General features: G+C 40.6%; 1 protein-coding gene across 15 annotated transcripts in view; it reads right to left on the bottom strand.

The window, feature by feature from the left end:
- Positions 1-26604, bottom strand: part of DOCK3 (dedicator of cytokinesis 3) — a 504996-nt gene that overhangs the window by 42225 nt on the left and 436167 nt on the right. For 13 of the 15 annotated variants that reach the window (XM_021068831.1, XM_021068838.1, XM_021068839.1 and 10 more), the window contains 8 exons: positions 17728-17822; positions 15949-16024; positions 14919-15019; positions 14596-14654; positions 12373-12521; positions 3140-3225; positions 364-390; positions 143-238 (listed from right to left, as the gene is read on the bottom strand). In XM_021068831.1, the coding sequence (XP_020924490.1) occupies positions 143-238; positions 364-390; positions 3140-3225; positions 12373-12521; positions 14596-14654; positions 14919-15019; positions 15949-16024; positions 17728-17822 (689 nt within the window). The remainder of the gene's footprint in view (positions 1-142; positions 239-363; positions 391-3139; positions 3226-12372; positions 12522-14595; positions 14655-14918; positions 15020-15948; positions 16025-17727; positions 17823-26604) is intronic. The other 2 variants (XM_021068834.1, XM_021068836.1) reach the window with 1 other exon arrangement.

Raw genomic sequence — 26604 nt, 5'->3', positions numbered from 1 at the left:
CTAATAACTGGTGACAGCACACAGCACTAGAACAGAACTACCTCTCATGGTCACATGGTCTCAGTTTCAAGGTCAGGGGATCCTCTTGCTGCGGAGAGCATTCTGACCAGAGAAGAGGTCAGTTAGGTTCCTGAGAAGATACCTGTAGTCAAGAAGGCGTTCCATGAGGCGGGTAACTGAGGTTACAAAGGAAATGCCGGTTTCACGCCATGTTTCCTGTTCAACCTTCTCCAGCAGGCTATTGGTGGAAGCAAAGATAATACACATTTCATGAGCCTTCCTTGGGCACCAGAGTGAGATCCCAGAGTTTGTGGGGCCTGTGATGGATCTGGAGACGGCAGACTTACCACACTGCAGTCTTACCTGGGGTAGGGCCCAAACAGCTGGGTTCTACTCCATGCAGCAGAAAGCAAAGACAAAGCAATTACTGAACTGGCAGCAACAAATGAACAGTTTTCCATTCGCCTGTACAAGTTCCTAAGGATGCCACTGAACTAAGGGAGGGGTTTTAAAGCACCAGACCCTTTAGGTATATACACTGTGAGATTTGTCCTGAAGAAGCAGCTGAGTAAGAGTCCATTGAGGGATAGACCTGGCTTTGCCAATTGGCTGGCTACCTCTATCACTGCTTAGAACCATCCTCAGCAAACATACTAACCAAGCTTTTCATGTTAACCAAGGAAAGATTCCAACCAGTCTTTAGGGCCCAGCATGAGGGACAGTGAGTGACTCTAGGAGCTACATCTAGTCACCTCCATTGCATGGGATACTCCTATGTAAAATGTGCCAGAGCCAAGAGCTAAATGCCCAGGTCCTTTTCTCACTTGCCAGCTCATGCTTCTGTTACCTCAGAGCAGCCTCTGACTTCTCCAAAGAGCCTGGCTTCTGAGATCTTCTGCCTTCCCACAGATCTCTCCTAGGGGATGATGACCTGGACTCTTTCTGTTTGTTATAGTGATGAACTCAAGTCTGGGTCTCACTCTTGATTCCTTTGCATAATGTCCCTAGCTCCCTAAGGTCATAAAAGTCACCTGGAGTGGAAGGGTCAGTGAGGGGTCCAGCACTGGGACTCACTACAGTCTGACTACTGTTAATACTGCTATGATGACAACTGTCTTCCTTACACAGCACATCTCATTTGAGCTGAGCCTTCTGGGAAAGTGAGGGTTTCCCATGTGACCCATGTGACTAGAGAGGAAAGGCAGGACCATTGGCTCTCACCTCTGAGTTGTGTGGATAGAGCCACTGTGTTAGCATTTCCCAAACTGTGTTCTACAGAGCTCTGCTGTCCTGGAGGACAAAGAGGTACTCTGCGAGCAAGCATGGAAACACTGATCACTACACCCTCCTTTTGGAGATTTTTCACATCTTTTTGCATATGAAAGGCTTTGAGAAATCCTATAATACAGAGGCCTATTCAATTTTGCTTAACTGAGGGCTTTTAGGGCTGCATCTGTGACATATGTTCCCAGACTAGGGGTCAAATTGGAGCTGTAGTTGCTGACCTATGCCACAGTCACAGCAACTCGGGATCTGAGCCACTCATGGCAATGCCGGATCCTTAACCCACTGAGCAAGGCCAGGGATCAAACCCGCGCCATCATATATACTAGTCAGGTTTGTTACTGCTGAGCCATGATGGGAACTGCTTAACTGAGTGTTTTCTAAACTGGTAAGCCCAAGATGAACTCCCCCCACCTCAGCTCCCTGCATATACCTACAAACATCTTCCTCAAAGTACAAACTGGAAAATGCTGCTCCATGGTTATCAGTGCTTTTCAGTTTCTTAGACAAGATTTAGAAGAGTTTATGAAACACTATTTGGTCAGGTAATTACTAATAGCAAGTAATTATTATTGTTCTTGGCTACACCTGTGGCATGCAGGAGTTCCTGGACCAGGGACTGAACCTGTGCCACAGCAGTGACAACACCAGATCCTTAACCATTTAGCCACCGGAGAACTCCTGCAAGTTATTTTTGTGCTTTTTCTTCCATAGTGAAATCATCTGTTAGTGGCTTAGGAAGATATTTCTCTCTCTTATTTCCACAGTTAGAAACATATTCAGTTAAAAGAGAAATACTAAAGAATGGATTCATTTTCACAAATTACAATTATTTAAATTTCAAGTAAATTCATATTTTATTGAACAAAGTAGGCAGGGTATAGCAGAAAGATTTCCCCTTTTGGAAACTGGAACATCTGGGCTGTACTCCCAGAGCTGCTTCTTACTGGCTATGCAGCTGAGGGCATGCTACCACAGCTCTGAGCTCAGTTTCATCACTTCTATTCATCCAGATACTATCTGCCTTTCCTACCTCACAGGTGATTTTGAGGATTAAATAAGAAATATCAACACATTTTGTACATCCTAAAGATCTAGGCAAATGTACAGTATTATTCTTAGAAAATATGTTATAAGCTTATTTTCAAAATGGCACTAAAAGAAAATCTCAAAGCTAGAAATGATGAGTGAGATGAGAAACGGCTCTAAAGTTGTAAATGTCTTAAAATTTTATCTTTTTAGGAAGATAAAATACACAGCTTTACCCTCTATCTGGGAGGACCATGGTTCTCCTGAGTCCCTACTTTGGATTTAGCCCTGTGATAAGTCCTGTAAGGTCTCTTGGCCCCATCAACTCAAGACACAAGCCACAACTGGTTGACCTGGGACTGTTGATGTCAGTCAGTACAACCCTGCTTTACAAAAGGTGAAAATCTAACTGTACAAAGCTAACTGTTTCAAGATAACTGTACAGTCTTACAAGGCAGAGATTTATTTTTTCCTTCAGAAATGCCAGCAATGAACCTTCATTAAGTCCTCACCAGCTATTTGCCCAACTGGATACAGTGTATCCTATGAAGACATATGATGATCCTTTCCTATCAGCAAACCTAGGGGCTCAGAGTTATCACCCATCTCTATACCTTCAGTCAACTATGGCAATCCGAGAGAGCCTGCTGTCAGGATGCCACTTTCTTGTTGACAGAAGGCGAGCACGGCTACCACCAGGAAAAACCCAGGTCTCTCCTGATGCCCACCCTCTGAGGCCTGCCTGGCATAGGATACTCCCCTAACCTTCATTAGCCCACTTCACCCTCTCCCCCAACGTAGGGTGCCTGGGGCTGAAGCAGCTTACAGCAGGCCGAAGAGCTCCCTGTAACTCTCGTCGCCCTTCCCTTCAGACACCATGCTGTCCAGCTTGTCAATCAGCTCGGCCTCCACCTAGAGGGAAGCAGATATTCTGTAAACCACAGGAAGGGTGGGAAATTCAGCCTCTGTGATAGGTGAGGATGGTGATAGGTGATATTTTGTCCTTGCACCAAATAAATCCTAGAGAAGGTAGGGTCTCATCTGTAGCATCAAGAAAGCACCTTGCCTCCCCAAATCAGGAAGGGCTCCCACTCTAGCGGCTGAAATAAGAGCTGGAGCTTACAAATCTCAGATACTCTTTTCCCAATCTAAGGGGAAAAGACAAGGATTCCCTGGAGAGAAAAGTGTTTTGGATCCAAGAGAAAGCTTTTTTCTTTCTTAAAAAAAAAAAAAGTTCATTCAAAAGAATATGTATGTATAAAATACATTTGGTTAGAACTTTACCCTCTAGTCAGCCAGTCACAAAAGAAGCTTGCTGGGGGGTTGGTCCTTACTGTAATGTCTGACATTAGTCTGGGCTAAGGGAGATGCATTTCCTTTAGGACAAAAGCCTCCATTCTTTGTCCTCATAGGACTGAAAGCCCTTGGAACTGTTGCCCCTGTTGCTGCCTCATTATTGGGGCCTCCTGCACTTGTTATTGGATTCCTAAACCATGAGGAGCAATACTGCATTCATTCCTACCCCACTAATCTGCAAGGCGTTCAACAGTGCTTAGCTACTTTTCTAATAGGCCTCATTGCATTTACTCTGAGGTGGGAAACTAGTTGTAAGTGATGTGAGATAAAATCTTTTAAACCCTTCATTAGTCTTTAAAATATGGTATTGTGGTATTATTTGTATAGATATTTTATGTAAATAAAAAAATGGCATGGCTGCAGTTACTAATATGCTATAACAAAAGCACTTTCTCACTCCACATAGGACCAGAGTAATAAAGTAATAAAAGAATATATTTTTTTTGTCTTTTCTCTTTTTAGGGCCACACCCATGGCATATGGAGGTTTCCAGGCTAGGGGTCGAATCAGAGTTACAGCTGCTGCCTTACACCACAGCTCACGGCAACGCCGGATCCTTAACCCATTTGGTGGGGCCAAGAATTGAACCCACAACCTCATGGTTCCTAGTCGATTTGTTTCCACTGTGCCATGACAGGAACTCCAATAAAAGAATAATTTAATTAGGAAATTCATCGAAAGCAATTATAGTTTCTGAAATCCCGTCAGCAGAAAATGAGAATGGATGAATAAATATGGCCCTTTTATAATGGTATGCTGTGGTCAGGATGGAGACTCTTGTGCTTTTATGTTTGGCCTGATGATCAGCTACTTGAATATACATTTCAGAATAAATACAAAGTCTGACCTCAGGGGTCCTTAGGGATCAAGGCCATCTGGTTTTCTCTATGTGCAGAAAAGGCACCAGCAGGGACTTGCCTGGGGTCATGTAAAGTCAGGTAGGGAATCTCTCTTCACACGTACAGGTATAGGTTGTGCTTTCTAGAACAAGGCAAAGCTGGGAAGGGGACCTGGAGCAGCAGAGAGTAAAACTGTGCAAATATGGGTGCAGCAGTTTCCTGAAGTTCTCAAAATGGGTCCCTGGGCCAGCGGCACTAGTCGCTAGAGATCTTGTTAGAAATGAAAATTCTCGGGCTCCATAGATCAAAAACTCAGGGGTTAATCTGTGGTTTAAGAAGATTCCAGTTCTTTTTTTTTTTTTTTTTTTCTTTTGTCTTTTTGTTGTTGTTGTTGTTGTTGTTGCTATTTCTTGGGCCGCTCCCACGGCATATGGAGGTTCCCAGGCTAGGGGTTGAATAGGAGCTGTAGCCACCGGCCTACGCCAGAGCCACAGCAACGCGGGATCCGAGCCGCGTCTGCAACCTACACCACAGCTCATGGCAACGCCGGATCGTTAACCCACTGAGCAAGGGCAGGGACCGAACCCGCAACCTCATGGTTCCTAGTCGGATTCGTTAACCACTGCGCCACGACGGGAACTCCTTTTTTTTTTTTTTTTTTTTTTTGTCCAGTTCTTTTTTATTTAAATTACAATTAACTTATTGATAACTGAATTGAAAAATATGGCCTAATCATTAATAGACTTAGTCTTAATATCCTAACTTAGTATTTGTTAATATTTTTTCAAAATTTGTTTTTGGTTTTTAATTTTTTTGTATTTTCATTAAAAAAAACTTTTAAATTTTAGTTGATTTACAATGTTGTGTCAATTTCTGCTGTACAACATGGTGGTTCACTTATACATACACATATACATTATTTTTCAGATTCTTTTCCCGTATCAGGTTGTCCTGATGCCTATTCAAGTATTAAACTTCTGTATTAGGCAAAGGTGCTGTTGATGGAAGGATTTAGGGACGTTACTTCCTCACCCCCGTGCAGTGCTGATAAAAGAAGATACTGGAGTTCCTGTCGTGGCTCAGTGGTTAACGAATCCGACTAGGAACCATGAGATTGCGGATTCGATCCCTGGCCTCGCTTAGTGGATTAAGAATCCGTTACTGCCGTGAGCTGTGGTGTAGGCCGCAACTGGGGCTCGATGTGGTGTAGGCCAGCGGCTACAGCTCCAATTAGGACCCTAGCTGGGAACCTCCATATGCCATGGGTGCAGCCCTAGAAAAGACAAAAAGAAAAAAAAGTTACTAAGAGAAATGGAGAAATCCAAAACAGAGGACACTGAAGATCAATGTATCCAAAATCAACGTCTCTAGGTTAAAATGTGAAGCTCCTCAAATACATCATGTCATAATTGGTAACACTGACAATTTCAGGTCTGCAGAGTTAATTTTATTCTATAAAACCAATATTCCTGAAATAACACCTTGTTATTCCTTCAACAAACATTTGTCCTGTGACATACCAGCTGCCTAATTCTGTACAAAGGATTTACTCTCTAAGCCTAAATTTCCTCGTTTGTGAAATGGTGATGGTAGTTAACATTCTTCTTCAATGTCACTGTGTCCCCTAGCTCTTGGGAAGTGCTCAGTGAATGTTAGTTTTGATCTCCATGAACCCACCATATCTCAAGCATGAGTTTTAAGAAAGAAAAACACAAGAATTAGTTTTGGCTCCAAAATCTCCTCAGCTGGTAGAAAGGGCAGGGACAACAGATGACACAGTTCTGCATGGGCTTGGATGGGGCACACACAGAAAGAATGGCCTAGGGTCTGAGCAGTCTGCATACAAAAGAGGTTGTCAGAGAGAAATGGTGTTATAAAAACTTTAGATACGCTTTTTGCTCTTTGATACAACACTTACAGGTGAGAGATTTACTTAAGAAAATAATTTAAAATGGATTTTTTTTGCAATATTAACAGTAAATATTTGGAAAGAAGTGAAGTTTCTAAAACTAGCAGCCTGATTAAATACAGTTCAAGCCATGCAATGGAATATCATGTAGCTTCTAAATGGACACTGTAATGCAGAGGAGCATTAACTGACATGAAGAGATAGTGATGATGAGGTGCTACGACTAAAAAGGGGAGATTAAAAACCAATATACAAAATGATTCCATTTTTTTTTGTTGTTTGTTTTTGTTTTTGTTGTTATTGTTGCTATTTCTTGGGCCGCTTCTGCGGCATATGGAGGTTCCCAGGCTAGGGGTCGAATTGGAGCTGTAGCCACCGGCCTACGCCAGAGCCACAGCAACACAGGATCCGAGCCGCGTCTGCAACCTACACCACAGCTCACGGCAACGCCAGATCGTTAACCCACTGAGCAAGGGCAGGAATCGAACCCGCAACCTCATGGTTCCTAGTCGGATTCGTTAACCACTGCGCCACGACGGGAACTCCTGATTCCATTTTTTAACCTAAGAAACTCAATGCATTGGGGAAAAAAAGTCTAAAAACATGTGCCCAGCTCCTCTCCCCTGCAAGTTACTACTAATAATACAATTATGAGTTACATTTTTTTCACTATAGCTTATCTGCATTAAAAATTTTCTATATTAAATAAGCATCTTATTTCTTTACTTATTTTTGTTTTTTAGAGTCACACCTGCAGCATATGGAAATTCCCAGGCTAGGGGTCAAATAGCTAGAGCTACCAGCCTAGGCCACAGCCATAGCAACACGAGATCCAAGCCACGTCTTCGAACTACATCGTAGCTCACGGTAACCACAAGATCCCCCACCCACTGAGTGAGGCCAGGGATCAAATCTGCATACTCATGGATACTAGTAGCTTTGTTTCTGCTGCGCTACAAGGGAACTCCAATATTGTTTTTACAATTAGAAGAATTTTTAGTAGATGATAAGAAGTAGAGGAGTAGTTAACAGAGCCAAAGCTGTGGAAAGCATAACTAGAACACAGACCAAAAAGTCACTGGGTTTTGGTGATTAGGTTATGTGAGTGCACTTTCAACAAAAGTAGGTGCATGATGTACATTAGACTGAACTGACAGGAGGGTAGGAAGTGGAAATGTGGGAATGAAAAGAATAGACCACTCTTTAAAGATATGTAATGCCAAAGGGAAGCAGTAGCAGGATTTCTTTTTTAACTGGGGACCACAAAGTTTACAGATCATACTGAATATTAATTATTCAGGACAGTCTTACTGGGGGAAAGAACACAACTTATCAGCTGAGTCTTGAAATGTGAGCCAAACAAGCTCCAGCTCAGTTTTTCACAAAGCTGGTCTTCCTTATTCAAAGTTGTGATGGAGTGTAGCCCAGTATTTTTATTTATTTATTTATTTTTTGCAGACTCAGATAACCCAGGGTGCAGCATTGCAATGTCATCTACTTCTTGGTAACTGGGTTCTCTCATCAGGCAGTTGTGCATTTTACACAATTAGAAGGCACATGTTGTATCAACACAGAAAAACAATGGTTCCTTTTTTATTAGAAGTTATTATTTCCTAAAGTTCTGAAGGCATTAGAGCTGCACACTCCAAAAATAGATTCTTATCTTAAATACTATTTGACCAAGATAAAGAGTATCTATAAAAAACCCAGAGTTAGCATCATACCTCAGTGAAACACCAAATGCTTTCCCCCAAGATTAAGAACAAGGCAAGGACATCCATTCTCATCCCTCTTATTTAAGATGAGACCAGAGGTCCCAGCCACTGCAATGAGGCAAGAAAAAGAAATAAGAGGCTTATAGATTAGAAAGGAAAGAAATAAAACTGTCTTTTGGAAGGTGATAGGGTTATCTAAATATAAAACCACAAGGAATTTATAAAAAAGCTTCTAGAACTAATATGTGAATCTAGCAAGGGTGCAGAATACAATGCTAATGTGCAAAACAATTGTTATCTTTACATAACAGCAACAAACAACTGAAAATTAAAATTTAAAAATCAGAATAATTTATAATAGCACCAAAACCCAGGAAATACATAAAAATCTAACAGCATGAGTAAGATCTGTCTGCTGAAACTACAAAACATTAATGAAAGAAATCCTAAATGAATGGAGAGATATACTGTCTTCATGGAGTAGAAGTATTTCTTTTCTTTTTCTAATTTCTTTTTTAGGACTAAGATCTGTCTGCTGAAACTACAAAACATTAATGAAAGAAATCCTAAATGAATGGAGAGATATACTGTCTTCATGGAGTAGAAGTATTTCTTTTCTTTTTCTAATTTCTTTTTTAGAACTATTTATTAGGTACTACTAAAATATCAAAATTTCTCAGTTTGATCTATAGATTACAATGCAATCACAACCAAAATTCCAGTAGGAATTTTTATAGATACTGATATATTAATGGTGAGATTTATAAGAAAAGGAATTGGAATCGCCAAAAGAATATTGGAAAAAAACAAAACGAAACAGGAATTTCCACTGTGGTACAATGGGATCAGTAGTCTCTTGGGAGTGCTGGGATGCAGGTTAGATCCCCAACCAGGCACAGTGGCACAGTGAGTTGGGGAGCTGCTGCACCTGCGGTTTAGGTCAAGACTGTGTATGGGATCTAATCCCCCAGGAAACTCCATATGCCACAGGGTGGCTGGGGGAAAAAAACAAAGTTGAAGGATTCACACCACCTAATTTAGACTCTAAAGCTATCATAATAAATACTATGTGGTATGGGTGAAAGATTAGATACACAAATCAATGGAAAGACTAATGAATCCAGGAAGAGAACAACACACATATGGTCCACTGATTTTTTTTTTTTTTTGCCTTTTCTAGGGTAGCTCCTGTGGCATATGGAGGTTCCCAGGCTAGGGGTCTAATCAGAGCTGTAGCCGCTGGCCTATGCCACAGCCACAGCAACAAGGGATCTGAGCTGCATCTGCAACCTACACCACAGCTCGCGGCAACGCCAGATCCTTAACCCACTGAGCAAGGCCAGGGATCGAACCCGCAACCTCATAGTTCCTAGTTGGATTTGTTAACCACTGAGCCATGACAGGAACTCTGGTCCACTGATTTTTGACAAAGAATATAGTCTTTTCAACAAACAATGCTGGACATCCACATGTAAAAAGGAAAATTAAAAAGCCTTGACCCATACTTATACAAACATTACCTCAAAATAGATCATTGATCTAAATGTAAAATTTTAAAACTTCTAGAAGAAACATAGGAGAAAAAATTTTATGGTCCTGAATTAGGTAAAGAGTTCTCAGATATGATCCCCAAAGCATGATCCCATAAGAAAAGTAATGATCAATTAGACCACATGAAAATTAAAAACTTCTGGAGTTCCCGTTGTGGCACAGTGGAAACAAATCTGACTAGGAACCATGAGGTTGTGGGTTTGATCCCTGGCCTTGCTCAGTGGGTTAAGGATCCAGCGTTGCCATGCACTATGGTGTAGGTTGCAGATGTGTCTCGGATCCCATGATGCTGTGCTGCTGGCGTAGGCTGGCAGCTATAGCTCTGATTAGACTCCTAGCCTGGGAACATTCATACACCATGGGTGCAGCCATAGAAAAGACAAAAAGACAAAAAGACAAAAAAAAAAAAAAAAAAAAAAAAAGAATCTGGCATTGCTGTGAGCTGTGGTGTAGGTCTCACATGTGGCTCAGATGTGGCGTTGCTGTGGCTGTGGCATAGTCTGGCAACTGTAGCTCTGATTCAACCCCTAGCCTGGGATCCTCCATATGCCACAGGTCTGGGCCTAAAAAGACAAAAGATTAAAAAAAAAAGAAAGAAAATTAAAAACTTCTGTTCTATGAAAGATAACTGTTTAGTAAATAAAAAGACAAGCTAAAGACTGGGAGAGAAAATATGAGTAAATCATATATAAAGGACTTATATCCAGAATATATAAAGAACCCTAAAAACTTAATAAGAAGATAAAAATGAACACAAATTCTGAATAAATTTATTTTACCAAAGGTATAAAGATGGTAAATAAGCACATTAAAAGATGTTCAGCATCATTAGTCATTAGGGAAGTGGAAATTAAAACCCCAGTGATATACAACTATATACCTATTAGAATGGCTAAAATAAACAGAGAGATAATATCAAATTCTGATGAGTATGTGGATCAAATGGAACTTTCATACGCTGTATGGACTTCAAAATGGCATAGTTGCTTTGGAAAACAGTTTTAGATAGTTTCTTATTTATTTATTTATTTTGCTTTTTAGGGCCACACCTGCAGCAGACAGAGGTTCCCAGGCTAGGGGTCTAATCAGAGTTACAGCTGCCAGCCTACACCATAGCCACAGCAACTCGGGATCTGAGCCACATCTGAGACCTACACCACAGCTCACGGCAACACCAGATCCTTAACCCACTGAGTGAGGCAGGGATCGAACCTGCAACTTCATGGTTCCTAGTCAGATTCATTTCCGCTGCACCACAACAGGAACTCTAAGATAGCTTCCTATAAAGTTAAATATACATTTATTACATATTCAACAATCCTATTCCTAGGTATTTATCTAAGAAAAGTGAAAGTTTATATGGTTTTTACTGTATAAACTTTACCATTTGAAGAACATTTGCATTATTCATAATCACCAAAAGGTGTATATAATCCAAATATTCTTCAAATGGTGAATGAATAAATCGCAATGGAATACTACTCAGCAATATAAAAACTAATACATTTAACAACATGGATGAAGCTCTCAATGGCATTATGCTAACTGAAAGGTTTCAGTCTCAAAAGGCTATGGTCTACATGATTCCATTTACACGACATTCTGGAAAAGGTACACCTACAGTGTAGTGATGGAGAATAGATCAATGGTTGCCATAGGTTAAATGTAGGGGAAGGGTTAGACTACAAAGGAGCAGCAAGATGGAATTTTTGGGAATTAAAAAAAAATCTTGACTATGGTAGTGGTTACATGACTTTATATGTTTGCCAAAATTTATACAACTGTAAATCCCAAAAAGTGAATTTTACTCTTTGTAAATTTAAAAATAAATAAATAAAAATTAAAAAATTATTGTTTGCCTTGTCCCTTCCTCACTCTTATAGTCATTCACTCTAAGAGCACTGGTTCATCCCAGAATCACAGGACTGAAAAGCTTAGTGGAAAACTGGTACAGTCTCCAAGGCAATATAGAAATTTTCCCTAGAGGCCTCTAGGGAGCTTCTGTTTGAGAAGCACTAGGAAAGAGGAACTCCCCATCTCCCAAAGCAGGCCAGCTTACAGAGGACAGTTTTTGTTGCTAGCAAATTATTTCTTTTATTAGCTAAAATTGGCTTTTTTACCACTGACACCTAGTTCTATTCCCTGGAGCTATAGATAAAATGATGGGATCCATCTTCTCCATCGTAGGGTGGCAGAAGAACTGCACAGAAGGACAGCCTGAAGCCACTCAGTCAGAAGCCAAGGGCTTACATCTTATGGACCCACCCATCCGTGCAGGGGTCCATGAAATTTTAGGTTGTGAAAAGTCATATGGTCTGGGGTCTAGCCCTAGAAATGCCTAGACACCTTAGGAGTCCTCCAGAGAGGAAAGATAAAATGTTCGCACAACTTCCTCCTGAATAAAGCTGGGAGGTTACAGTCTTGGTCATTCTTTCCTTGATTAGAAAGTTCCTTTCACATGATGTCCAATGCCTTTCCTCTGTTTCTTTTCTGGCCTCTAAGTTCAGGAAGAAAATTCAAAATTAATTCTGGCCAGGAAGTTAGCGGAACCCTTGAACAGGACTCAAGATGGCCAAGGTACAGTCCATTCTCACTGGAACTATAGCCTGAGCATCTGGATCACATGCCTGGGCAAAAGGGGGTTCATTCCAGGGGAGAGCCCCCTTAATGTTGCCCAGTGTTGTCTTACCTGTTTGAAGTTGCCATTTTTCCTTTGCTCCCAGTCCATCATGTCATGAAAGATGGGAATCATGATATTTCGCACTTCTGGCTGTGGGACCAGTGTCACACCCAGAAAAGGACCAATCATTCCCGGAATAAAGTGGATCTTGTGTTCACCTGAACAACAAAACGCAACAGATATTAGTTTATACTTGCTTTGCTCATTCCACAGAAGCTTCCCAAGTAGGGCCACAGCACATGATTTGACCTTCACTGGAAGCATCTGAGAACATAGCAAGCCCTCCTTATGGATTTCTGAGATATATCCTTCCCTTGGCCTTTTAGGGTTTAGGGATTAAACTGGCCCAGTCCAGTTAAAACAAATGTTCAACAGGCACAAATTTTCCAAAGAATTTACTGGGAATTTCCACAAACTATCTGAAAATAATTCTAAGGTCAAGGAACAAAGTTCACTCCTCTAGACATAGTAAGATTTCTGAGTACCCTGTAATAGATGCAGATAGTCTGTTCACAGCATTTATTTAGCAAGAAAAATTCACCTAGTTCTACTTAAACACAATGTACTATCCTTTGGGTTTCTTCCCCGTAGCCCAGAGGCATTTAAATGATGAAGATGTTCAGTCCTGGGTCCAGCCACCAGAGGTCTGAAGCCATGGGCCTCTTCACCGCCTATACTCAAGTAAGCCCAAGAGGTCCCCTCCTGAGTTAGCAGGAACCTTGATAGACTGGCTAAGAGACTCTGTGTGTGTACAACCCACCTCTACCCTTTCTCTTCACATTGCATTTTTGATGGTAGCACTACATTTACTCAGACAAGCTTGGCTCATCCTTCAGTTTTCTTAATGAGATCTTTCTGTGGGTAGTGAGTGGTGTGACTACCCTGCCATCTGAGGCATGTTCCCAGAAGCCAGGATCAGTTTTGAGGACAATAGGCAGGACTTTTCTCTTCCTTGTAATGATAAAACAGAGTGAACCACCTTCCAGAGCTCTGCTTTCAGTGCTTCAGAGACTAAAGAGACAAACTGTGGGCCTGTGTAATGATTGTTACAGCCAAATAAAATCAGTTCTTGAGAACAGGAAACATCATTTCCATCAAAAACAATAATCAGGAATGGCTTTATCAGGGGAATTTGACATCTTTTTTGATTTCTTCCATGTGGAAAGCCTATCTAAAGAACAAATGTTAGCCCTGAGGCAGTTTCTGCATATTCCAATCTTGGTATTTGGTACACTTGCCAGTCGCAAACTAGAAAGTTCCTGGGAATTTCAGAGTCATCTTCAGGGTTAAAATCTATACTTGAACTGTTTTGGATGCAGGGAGTAAGGGTACTGAAGCTAGAAAACCTTTTGGGGGAAATGAATCCCCACTCCTGGATCCCTGCCCTAGTGCTGCCAGGAATGCCTTGCAGTTTGCTTGCTGCCTCTAGGGTCGGTGAATGGGATGTTAATGGGGAACTATAAGACTTTATGGCCATCATTCCTAAGATTTCAGATCCTTAGCTTAGTTGAAAGCAGACTTCCCTGGGAAGAACTACAGTGGCTTCTCTAGCATCCTGACAGTCTACTAAGAAGCCTACAGGACCAAAGAATGGCCCACCTAGTCACTAGGGCAATCCAAGGATTTTACCAAAAATTCTGACAATTTAAGATCCAAAGCAGTAGATATTAGAAAAGCTGTAAAGAGAAGTTGTCGAAAGAAAGGAGACTCAAATTGATCTCACCTAGGGGCTATAATTTCCTTCTTACACACAACTGGCAGCAAGAACCTGGTCTGGAAGCCTGAATACTAGAGACTCAAAAAGTGTTTTAATCTTTATTAAAATGAATAGCTGCCCTTGCTCATGTGCTGAGTATCTCCAAGATCTATGCTTTTCGGCCTGTAACATCTGGGACATGATAAGCACAGAGGATCTTATAAGTTCTCGAAGTAGTAAAAACTACTGGAGCCTCATCTTCTTTTTCTCCTGTTGACTTTAGTTTTAAAAAATGAGATTGTGCATATGTATTCCTGGGGTCTCTTTCTCAGCTTAACTCTCACTGCCAAGGGCTTTGTGTACTTGTGCTACACTATACCATCCATCTGAGGTGTTATGTTAAAGATATGTAAAAATCTCTTGGGTCTGAATTAATACTCATAAAACCTGGGGGAAGTTATTAGTCTTGCCACTTTTTTTTTTTTTCATTTGCCTATGCAGTATGCGTAGGGGAAAAATATGGAGAAAAGACCTACCCAAATTCTGCCACATGCTGAACAGTTCATAAGCCATCATTACACGCATGTCCCCATACCTGGGAACAGAGCACAGGAAGCAGCTATTAGTGGGAGAAGGTTCAGGAAGACAAAGCTACAAATGTAAGGAGGCCAGTATTTCAGCAATGTTCCTAACGCTTCCCCAAGCATTAAGTCATCTGGCTCTCAGTTGAACTCTTACACTTGGCTCCTTGGGAAGCCACCCCAGTGAGAACTTTGTGGACTTCTGAAGGAGCCTCTCATGGAATCATAACCCCATCTGGGCACATCTTGGGAAGATGAATAAGAGACATATGTCTTACTTATCTAGAATCTTCTTCCTCTTGGCTGAAGTGATGATTTCTAGCTGAAGGCTTGGCTGGTTTATGAACAGAACTGCCAGGCTAAAATAAGAATTCCACACCTAGAGAGACAGAGAAAGAAGAAACATATGACAGCCTGATTCCTTAACCTTGCAAGGAGAGACTCTAAATATATGCATGGAGCACAGAATTCATTTCACAACATTAAGATCTTGATTTTTAAAAATGTCTTTGCAAACAGGACTTTCCCCTCCCTTCTTGACTTCTCTGAAACCAAGAGTGTTGATTCTGGACTAGAAAACATACTCATGGATGTCTGGTTCCCAATACCTCCAACGGGGGTCTCCTAGGTCATACTCTAATCACTATCAAGGTTGGAAACTATTTGATACTATGAACATATTAAGAAAAAGCCCCTACGAGTTCCCCTTGTGGCTTAGCGGGTTAAGGACCTGACGTAGTCTTTGTGAAGATGTGGGTTTGATCCCTGGCCTCACTCAGTGGGTTAAGGAGCCTACTGTAGGTCGCAGATGCAGCTTGGATCCAGTGTTGCTGTGGCTGTGGTGTAGTTGGCAGCTGCAGCTGCCAATTCAACCCCTAGCCTGAGAACTTCCATATGCTGCAGATGTGGCCATAAAAAGAAAAACAAAAGAAAGCCCCTAGCCACCTAGCAGAAACCTAGCTGAATCCTTCTCAAATTCCTGACCTGCAAAATGGTAAGCAAAATAAAGTAGTTGCTTTAAATAAAACAAAAATAGTGAGCTTGGACCTACTGTATAGCACAGGGTAATCTACTCAATATCCTGTAATAACCTATATGGGAAACAAATCTGAAAAAGAATGGATATATGCATAAATGATTCATTTTGTTATACACCTGAAACTGAAACAGCCTTGTAAATCAACTATATGTGAATAAAAAAAATTTTTAAAAAAGAATGAAAAGATATATAATAAAAATGAACAGTGAGATTGGTTTTGGCTTTCTAGGGTTATTACAAAGATAGTGATGGATTTCAGGAGCTCCTACCTTAAAGTCGAAGTCTGTCTCTGTGAAATTCTTGTGTAGTGCAGAAGATAGGTACTGGACAGTAGTGACTATAATACTGCAGTAAGGGAACAAGGCGTTGGCAGAGTTAAAAGACTAACAGTGGCATCCGATAGCTTAGCATTAGTGGTTTATGGCTCCTGTACAAACTTCTTAAGCACAACTAGCTCTCATGTAAGAAACAACTTTAAAGGAAAGAGATAGATGGCACCAACCCCATAAAAAAACCCATCCTGGAGAAACGCCCCATAGTTGGCAGAGAAGTACAGAATATCAGTATGTTCTAGACTTAGCTCTGCCATCACCTGGCCTTGGTACCGCTTCTCTCTGGGCCCTAGTTTCCCTGCCTATAAAAGGAGGAGAGTGGGGTTTGATGAATCTTCAAGGTTTCTTCCAGTTCAAAGAGTGATTCTAGTATTTTGGGGATCCTGGATAATGAACATATATTGTGACCACCAGAGGACTTAGAGTATCATTCTATTATTTTACTTGATAATAGAGGTTTATAGTTATTAAATCTCTACTTTTGTCACATGCTATTGTTTTCATCTATAAGTCATTTGATTTCAGCCTTTGATCTAGAATATCACTTTAGATTTTAGCCTGGGCATATTTAAGGGGCTGACTTGCTAGAAATGAGGGCACAAGATGAGGGAGAGAGGAAGTGACGTGGGATAGGCAGGTAATGGTTTGACTAGAGAGGGTACTGGATGCCTGGCAAAGGAGCTAATGTCCAACAATGGCACCTAACCTCTGGCGAAGAAGAAGGCCAAGGCAAAATTGGTGCATTAGAGAGATTAGTCACCAGCAAACAAATTTGAAAAGTGAAAGCCTTGAAAGAAGAAGCTGCTCCTGTAGAACAGGCTGGAAAGCCTGAAGTGGTCTGAGTAGAGCAAAGAGATAGAGACAAGAGGGGATCAAATGGAAAATCCACTGTTTGAGGAAATACCTGTGCAACTCCGTTTATAACCATTTTTCTATTCTGTATAAAATGTGTGCAGTTTTGAAAAAAGAAAAAAAGAGTGCTACGAAAAGTATAAAGTGAAAAGACCATGCGGATACCTTGCTAATACATTTAACATAAATAATTCCACTACATTCTGCATATTTCCAACATAAAAGGCAGATGAGTGGGTGGAGGCAGTAGGCTAGCGAGTGGAGGGAGACCAGACAAGCAAGCCCCTTACCACCCAAATTACTTGTCTGGTTTGCCAGTCAGAAGCACAGGGTAGAAATATGAATGGGGCAGACAATTTGAGGTCAGCCCTAGAGTGAATTATGGGGCCAGAGTCAGAAGTGGTCAGAGTCCCACAGCCAGGTCTCCAGTAGGTAATTACCACTAGCTACGGGAGGTAAGCAATGTCTGGCAGACAACACAAATCAAATCAAGAGGAGAAACCAGGATACTGCATGAAACTACAGAGCAATAGAGGCCAATGAACAGGCCCTCCTCAAGGAGGAACCCTTTTCTAGGTATTCTATTTCACATTCTTTACATATCCTTTTCTATCCTTATCATGACATCATCTGCCAGGCACTTAGACTCCATTTTTGAACTGTCTTTGACTCTTTCTTCTCCTTGAACTTTGGTAAATGGCCAAGTCCTACTGATTGTACCTCCAAACATTTTCACATTTACCCTCTGCTCTCTGTCCTGATGGCCTTGACCTTGATTTCTGTCTTGCTTCTTCTCTTACATATACATACACTCTCTCTAAGAGCAGCTCTGTGGATGCTGGTGAAGTACCCTTCCACACTTACTTGCTTGTAAGAAGTCTCATCACCATCCAGTCCCGAGGAAAGACACTCATCTTCATCAGGTTCCGGAACACACAGAAAATCTTCAGCAGGAATTCCTGATCCAAGAGGAAAATCTGATGTGAGATGCCACCTCTACCACTGTGGCATACATTTCCTCAACAGGGCTCTCCTGACCTCTAGATCATGAGGATGGGTGAGACCAGTGGGTAAGACACTGGTTACCCTCATGATTTGCTTTTCTCTTAAGAGGGTTATCTGAGAGTGAGTTGTGGGAACTCTCACAGGCCACATGGGAACAGTACCAAACTGGACAGAAGAGATATAGCTATATAATCCACTCAGCCCAGAGCCTGAAGACCAAAGCACAGGAGGTCCAGCAGAAATGGTATGCAACTGAGTCCATGGGTCTTAATCTTTGGGGCATGTACCTTGAACACTTGATCATTAAGGACTTGCTTTATTGGATGTTAAGCACACACTGACAGGAGAGGCACTTTAGGGAATGGCAGAGTAAGTACCTCCAAAAAATGTGCTCTTCTATGATAGCAATGAGAACAGCAGCAAAGACTGGTAATCAAAGGCTTGCAATGATCCAAGGAGTGTTATTCAAGAAAAATGGTTGAATTTCAGTACCTTCAAACTATCCTTGAAAACAAGCAGCTCTAGAACCACATTAGTGGTGAAAGCCAACAGCCTAGCAGTCACCAGAAAAGACAAGATGGTTTTGGAGTGCCGCCAAAGTGCCATCCCAAGAGAACTGTTACTGTTTTATTTATTTGGCAGTGACCTGGGAAAGCCCCATGCAGAGGGCTTAGCTGACCTGACTCAGAGTTCACTGAGAGAGAAGAGCCTTATCCCTAGAGCATTTGTTGAAAAAAAATCAGCTATAACAATTCAACATTCCATTTGTGTGAAGCAAACATAACAACTGGGACAAACAAGAGAATGGCCAAAACATTTAAAAGAAAAATCTGAGTGATGAGATATCCACATGGGGATTTGAAAAGCTCTGACATATTCCTAGGGATTTATAAGGCCGCATATGTGTGCAGGGCTGTACGCATTCCCAGGAAAGACCTAGGAAGCCTAATCTCTCACTTCTGGCTGACTTTGAGGTGCTATGCAAGCAAGAAGTAAAGGTTAAGGCAGCAATGTAAACTGCCTGAAGCACTGAAGGCAAGCCCCAACACCACAGAGACACTTAGCAAAGTGTGGAAGACTTGTTAATTTAAGGCATTTAAGGAAATCTCTGTCTAGTTATTAGCTAATCATGAATGAAGACTTCAGTGGCTGCACAAAACAAAAATATGCAGACATGAAAGAATCAGTCCAGGAAAGACACTAAACAAGCAAACAAACATGCATCAACAACAAGAGCAAAATAGTAACAAACCCTGGAGATGTGGTAAGGGGAAGGGAATCTGATTTCCAGAGTTGCCACATTGTTTAAATTGTCCAATTTCAAGAAAAGGAATTATAAGATGTGAAATAAAACAGGAAAGTATGGCCCATATATAAGAAAAAAGAAGTAGGGAGTTCCCGTCGTGGCGCAGTGGTTAACGAATCCGACTAGGAACCATGAGGTTGCGGGTTCGGTCCCTGCCCTTGCTCAGTGGGTTAACGATCCGGCGTTGCCGTGAGCTGTGGTGTAGGTTGCAGACGCGGCTCGGATCCCGCGTTGCTGTGGCTCTGGCGTAGGCCGGTGGCTACAGCTCCGTTCGGCCCCTAGCCTGGGAACCTCCATATGCTGCGGGAGCGGCCCAAGAAATAGCAACAACAACAACAACAAAAGACAAAAGACAAAAAGACAAAAAACAAACAAACAAACAAAAACAACAACAACAACAAAAAAAAACAAAAAGAAGTAAACAGAAACACCTGGGATAGCTCAAGTAGGGGACTTACTACGGGACTTTAAATCAGCAGTTATAAATATGTTCAAAGAATTGAAGGAAGCCAAGCCTAAAGAATTAGGTATAAGAATAATATACTACCAAATGGAGAATAAGATAGATAGATATTATTTAAAAATCATCAAATAGAAATTGTAGAGTTGTACCATAACTGAAATGAAAATTTCACTAGAGGGGCTCAACAGCAGATTTGAACTGGGAAAAGAAAGAATTAGTGAATTTAAAGATAGATCAATTGAGATTATACTGAGGAACAGGAAGAAAAAATGAAGGAAAATGAACATAGCATCAGAGACCCGTGGGACACCATCATGTGCGCAAATATACAAATAATAGAAATGTCAGAGAGGAAATATTGTCCAAAAAATAATTAGGAAATATTTGAAGAAATATTATCCAAAACAAAATCCCAAATTCGATGGAAAAACTCTTCAATCTACACATCCAAGCAGCTCAATAAATTCCAAATAAGATAAAATCACAGAGACCTACATATAGACATATCATAGTTAAACTGTCAAATGCTAAAAACAAGGAGAGAATCTTAAAAACGACAAGAGGAAACATGTCCAAACAATTCTCAATAAGACAGGCGACTTATCAGTAGACACAATGGAGGCCAGAGGCAGTGAGGTGAGATGATATAATCAAGGTACTGAAAAAATGTCAACCAACCATCTTAAGTCTAGGAAAACTATCATTCAAAAACTAAGAAGAAATTAAGACATTCTAAGATTTAAAAAGCCAGAGAATTTGTTACTAGTAGACTTGCCCTACAAGAAATAGTAAAGCAAATCTCCCAGAGTTAAATAAAAGAAAGGGAATAACAAAAATTAGGGCGGAAATAAATTAAATAGAAAAGAGGAAAATGGAGAAAAACACGAAACCAAAAGTTGGTTCTTTGAAAAGAGCAACACAATTGACAAACCTTTAGCTAGTCTGACCAAGAAAAAAAGAAAGAAGACTCAAATTACTAAAATTAGGGATGAAGGAGGGGATATCGTTACCAATGTTATAGAAATAGAAAGTACTGTAAGAGACTACTATGAACAAATGCGTGCCAACAAATTACATAATATATAAATTATATATTATATACCTAGATTAAATGGACAAATTATTAAAGAATTTGTAAAAAATTATAAAAATCTAGATGAAATGGACAAATTCTTAAAAAGATACAAACTACCAAAATTCGTCCATTCCTTTCGTAAATGAACAGATCAAATTAATAATTTTAAAACTTCAAAGAAAAGCACAGGACCAGATGGCTTCACTGATGAATTTTACCAAATGTTTAAGTTAGAATTAATACCAATACTTGTATTTTTTGTTTAATGGCTATACCCACGGCATATGGAAGTTCCTGGGCCAGAGATTGAAACTGAGCAGCAGTTATGATCTAAGCCACAGGTGCAGCAATACCAGATCCTTTAACTCACTGTGCCAGGCTGGGGATCAAACCCACACACCTCCACAGGGATCTGAGCTGCTATAGTCGGATTCTTAACTGTATTAACTGTTTACAAATCTCCTTTGGGGAAATGTCTATTAAAATCCTTTGCCCAGGAGTTCCCTTGTGTTGCAACAGGTTAAGGATCTGGTGTTGCACTGTGGTGGCTTGGGTCAGGGCTGTGGCACGGGTTTGATCCCTGACCTAGCAACTTCCACATGCAGCAGGTGCAGCACCCCCAGAAAATCCTTTGCCCATTATAAAATTGGGTTCTTTGACTTTTTATTGTTGATTTTTAAGAGTTCTTTATATTTTTGAGGTAAAAGTCCTTTATTAGATACACGATTTACCAATATTTTCTTTCATTTTGTGGTTTGTCTTCAGCTTTTCTGATGGTGTGCTTTGGATTACAGAAGTCTGCAAATTTTTTTTTTTTTTTTTTTTTTTTTTTTGTCTTTTTAGGGCCACACCCTCAGCATTTGGAAGTTCCCAGGCTATGGGTCGATTCTAAGAGGTAGCTTCCGGCCTATGCCACAGCCACAGCAATGCGAGATCCAAGCTGTATCTGCAACCTACACCACAGCTCTTGGCAACGCCAGATCCCCAACCAACTGAGCGAGGCCAGAGATCAAACTCATGTCCTCATGGATACTAGTCAGGTTCGTTAACCACTGAGCCACAATGGGAACTCCCAGAAGTTTTTAATTTTGATAGTGTAACTTACTTATTTTTTCTTTTGTTGTCTGTACTTCTGGTGTCTTATTTCTTAAATCACTGCTAAACCCAAGGATATAAAGATAGATTCCTATGTTCCCTTCTAAGAGTTTTATGGTTTAGCTCTACATAGGTCTATGATCCCTTCAGAGTTGATTTTTTTATATGGTTTGAGGAAAGATACATTTCATTCTTTTGCATGAAGATATCAAGTTGTCCCAGAACAATTCGTTGAAAAGACTCTTCTTTCCTCATTGAACTGTCTTGGCACCTTTATAGAGTATCAATTGACTGTAAATATAAAGGTTTATTTCTGGATGCTCAATTCAATTCAATTCCATTAGTTTTTATGTCTATCTTTATGCCAGTACCAATCTTGACTACTGTTATTTTAAGTTTTGAAACTGGAAGGTGTCAATCCTCCAATTGTATTTCATTTTTTCAAGGCCATTTGGCTATTCCAAATTCCTTATATTTCCATATGAACTATGGATCAGATTATCACTTTTTGTAAAAAAACTGCTAGAATTTTGATAGGTTTTGTTTCAAACCTGTAGATCATTTTGGGAAGTTATCACCATCTTAATAATATTAGGTATTCCAGTCCATGAACATGGAGTGTCTTTCCTTTAATTTAGGCCTTCTTTATTTCTTTCCCTAATTATTATTACTATTTTTTGCTTTTTAGGGCCTCACCCACGGCATATGGAAGTTCCCAGGCTAGGTGTCTAATCAGAGCAATGCCAGATCCTTAACCCACTGAGCAGGGGCCAGGGATCGAACCCACATCTTCATGGATCCTAGTTGGGTTCATTAACTGCTAAGCCACAAAGGGAATTCCCTCTATTTTATTTATTTGATACTATTGAAAATGTAACTATTTCCTTAATTTCATTTTTGGGCATTCACTGCTAGTGTAAAGAAATTTAATGGATTTTTGTATATTGACTGTGTATCCTTCAACTCTGCTCAATTTGTTTATTAATTATTTTCTTTTTTTGTCTTTTTGCCATTTCTTGGGCCACTCCCACAGCATATGGAGATTTCCAGGCTAGGGGTCGAATTGGAGCTGTTGCTGCAGGCCTACACCAGAGCCACAGCAACAAGGGATCTGAGCTGCATCTGCAACCTACACCACAGCTCACGGCAACGCTGGATCCTTAACCCACTGAGCAAGGCCAGGGATGGAACCTGCAACCTCATGGTTCCTAGTCAGATTCGTTAACCACTGAGCCATGATGGGAACTCCATTTATTAATTCTTATAGTGTTTTTTGTGACCGCCTTAGGATTTTCTGCATACAAAATCATATCCTTTGAGGACAGAGTTTTATTTCTTTCTTTCCAATCTGGATGCCTTTTATTTCATTTTTGTGCCTAACTGCCCTAGCTAGGTCCTCTAATACAACGAATATAATTGGCTAGAATAGACATGTTTCTCTTGTTCTTGATCTTAAGAAGAAAACATTCAGTCTTTTTTTTTTTTTTAGGGCTGCACCTGTGGCATATGGAGGTTCCCAGACTAGGGGTCCAATAAGAGATGCAGCCACCAGCCTACACCAGAGCCACAGCAATGCCAGATCCGAGCTGCGTCTGTGACCTACACCACAGACCACGGAAACGCTGGATCCTTAACCCATTGAGTGAGGCCAGGGATTGAACCCGCAACCTCAGGGTTCCTAGTCAGATTCGTTTCCGCTGTGCCTCGAAGGGAACTCTCAGTCTTTTGTTATTAAGTATAATGTTAGCTGTGGGTTTTTCAAAGATGTCCTTTATTGGTTTAAAGAAGTGTCCTCCTATTTTTAGTTTGTTGTATGATTTTATCATGAAAGCTTGGTGGATTTCTTTTTGTATTTTTTTTTATTTAAGTATAGTTGATTTACAATTTTGTGCCAATTTCTGCTGCACAGCAAAGTAACTCAGTTATACATAGATATACATTCTTTTTAAAAAAATATTATTTTCCATCATGATCTAGCATAGGAGATTAAATATAATTCCCTGTGCTATACAGTAGAACCTTATTGTTTATCCATTCTAATTTAAGAGTTTGCATCAATTAATTCCAACTCCCAGTCTATCTCATTCTCTCCCTACTTCCCCTTGGCAACCACAAGTCTGTTCTCCATGTCTGTAAGTCTGTTTCCTGTTTTGTAGATAAAATATGGTTCATTTGTGCCATATTTTAGATTCCACATACAAGTGATATTGTATGGTATTTGCTCTTCTCTTTCCTGCTTCACTTAGTATGATAATTTCTAGTTGCATCCATGTTGTTGCAAACAGCATAATTTCATTTTTTACAGCTAAATAGTATTCCACTGCATATGCACCAAATCTTCTTAATCCATTCATCTGTTGATAGACATTTAAGTTGTTTCCATGTCTTGGTTACTGTGAATAGCTGCTGCAATAAACATAGTGGGTGCATGTATCTTTTTGCACTATAATTTTGTCTAAATATAGATAATGGCATATAAATTTTTTAATATGTTTCTGGATTCAGCTTGCTAGTATTCTGCTGAAGATTTTTCCATTTCTATTCATAGGAACATTGGTTTTTCTTGTGATGCATTTGTCTGGTTTTTGTATCAGGATAATAGTGACGTCATAAACCTAGCTGGAAAGCTGCTGTTCTATTTTTGTGGAGGAGTTTGTGAAGAGCTGGTATTAAGTCTTTAAGTTTGGTATAATTCACCGATTTAGCCATCTGGTCTTGGCTTTTCTTCCCAAAAGGGAAGTCTTAAATTATTAACTTGATCTTGTTACTTGTGAAAGCGTTTTAAGGTGGATAATCAATGAGATAATGAATTATATAATTTAAAAGTGTGAATTCTGGGGAGTTTCTGTTGTGGCTCAGCAGCAACAAACCTAACTAGTATCCACAAGGATGTGGGTTCAATCCCTGGCCTTGCTCAGTGGGTTAAGGATCTGGCATTGCTGTGAGCTGTGGTTTTAAGCTACAGACAAGGCTTGGGTCTGGCATGGCTATGGCTGTGGCTTTGGTGGGCGGCTATAGGTCTGATTTGACCCCTAGCCTGGGAACTTCCACATGTTGAGGTACAGCCCTAAAAAGACACACACACACAAAAAGTGACTTCTGGAGCTCCCTGGTGGCTCAGTGGGTTAAGTAAGGGTCTGGTGTCACCACTGCAGCTTAGCTCATTGCTGTGGCGCAGGTTTTATCCCCGGCCCCAGAACTGCTACATGATGTGGTCAAGGCCAAAAACAGAAATTTTTTAATGTGAATTTTACGGTGTGCAAATTATATCTCAATAAATGTTGTCATAAAAAAGAACATATGTACAGAATTCTATATTCAGTACAGTGGATTGAACATGTCCCTTCATTTATGTTTTTCCTCAAATCCCCTAAAAATGACAGTCAAGCAACAGAAATACATATGCCTGCAGAGACAAAGAAAACAGGGGAAGAGAATACAGTAATCAAGAGGTTAATAAATTTTGAAAGCTTTCATGGTAAGTCACATAGTATATTTGAGAAAGCTATAGCCTAGATCCTTTGGTGGTGACAGCAATAAAAATTTCAGAAACTGTAGGCATTGCCAGGCACCTCTGTGGGAATGGGGATGAGAGCTAAAACCAGGAAAATTGGCTTATTGTCTCCCCAATATCCCCTCTGCTATGTCACATCACTAGGTGACCAGCCTTTCCCCACCCTGTTGGAAGTCTAATGCCTGTTCTCTGGAGTAGCTGACGACTGAGGATGTCTTTAAGAATATAGCAACAGGGAATTCCCGTTGTAGCACAGTGGAAATGAATCTGACTAGTATACATGAGGATTTGGGTTCAATCCCTGGCCTCGCTCAGTGGGTGGGTGATCTGGCGTTGCCGTGAGCTGTGGCGTAAGGTCACAGATGTGGCTTGGATCCCGTGTTGCTGTGGCTGTGGTGTAGGCCGGCAGCTGTAGCTCCAATTTGACACCTAGCCTGAAACTTCCATATGCTGTGAGTGTGGCCCTAAAAAGAAGAGAAAGAAAAAAAAAGCAAAAAAAAAAAAAAAAAAAAAAAAGAATACAGCAAGAGTTGAGGGCTGAGGTGCCAAAATGAATTCCCAGCCCTTTTTTGCTATCTGCTTCCTCGAATATTGACTGGCTACTCCATCCCTAGATGGGGTAAAGCATTCTACTCCAAGGAAATAGACAAATCCAAGAGAACAGGCCAACAAATACAGAAATTAGAGGACACACTCACCAAATGGCCAGACCCTCTTCAGTCATCTACAGGAAAGCCTGCTAGAGACAAGCCCTGTACACACACCTTTAGCACCAAAGGACCTCACAGACATAGACTGGCATCTAGGAGTCTCTACGTATAAGAGGAAAGTCTCTAACATGAGAGAGAGGGCAAGTCTCTAGGGAAAAGAAGTGACCTGACAGTATCTGACAAATCTGATGATGAAGAAAGTTGAAAGAGGCATATTATAGAAATTATAGAAGGAATAGGAAATCCTAGACAGGTTTAAAAACCAAAAGAAAAGAAAAAACAAGCAAGAACAAGAGGCAATTAATTCCAGGAAAACCAAAAGCTTTTTAAGAAAAGAAGTGTAATCGTTTCTGCTGTGGTGCAGTGGGTTAAGAATCTGACTGCAGCAGCCTGGGTTGCTGTGGAGGTGTGGGTTAAGGATCGGCATTGCCACAGCTGTGGCACAGGCTGCAGCTTTGGCTTGGATTCAGTCCCTAGCCTGGGAACTTTCATATGCCATGGGTGTGGCCAAATAAATAAATAAATAAGTGTAATAGTACAGATCTTGGCTAACCAAATGAAGAGTTGATGACC

The sequence above is a fragment of the Sus scrofa genome, chromosome 13 (genome assembly GCF_000003025.6).
Source record: "Sus scrofa isolate TJ Tabasco breed Duroc chromosome 13, Sscrofa11.1, whole genome shotgun sequence".
In the NCBI taxonomy this organism is placed as follows: Eukaryota; Metazoa; Chordata; class Mammalia; order Artiodactyla; family Suidae; genus Sus; species Sus scrofa.
Note: the sequence above shows the minus strand (reverse complement) of the source record. Positions and strands in the feature narration are given on the sequence as shown.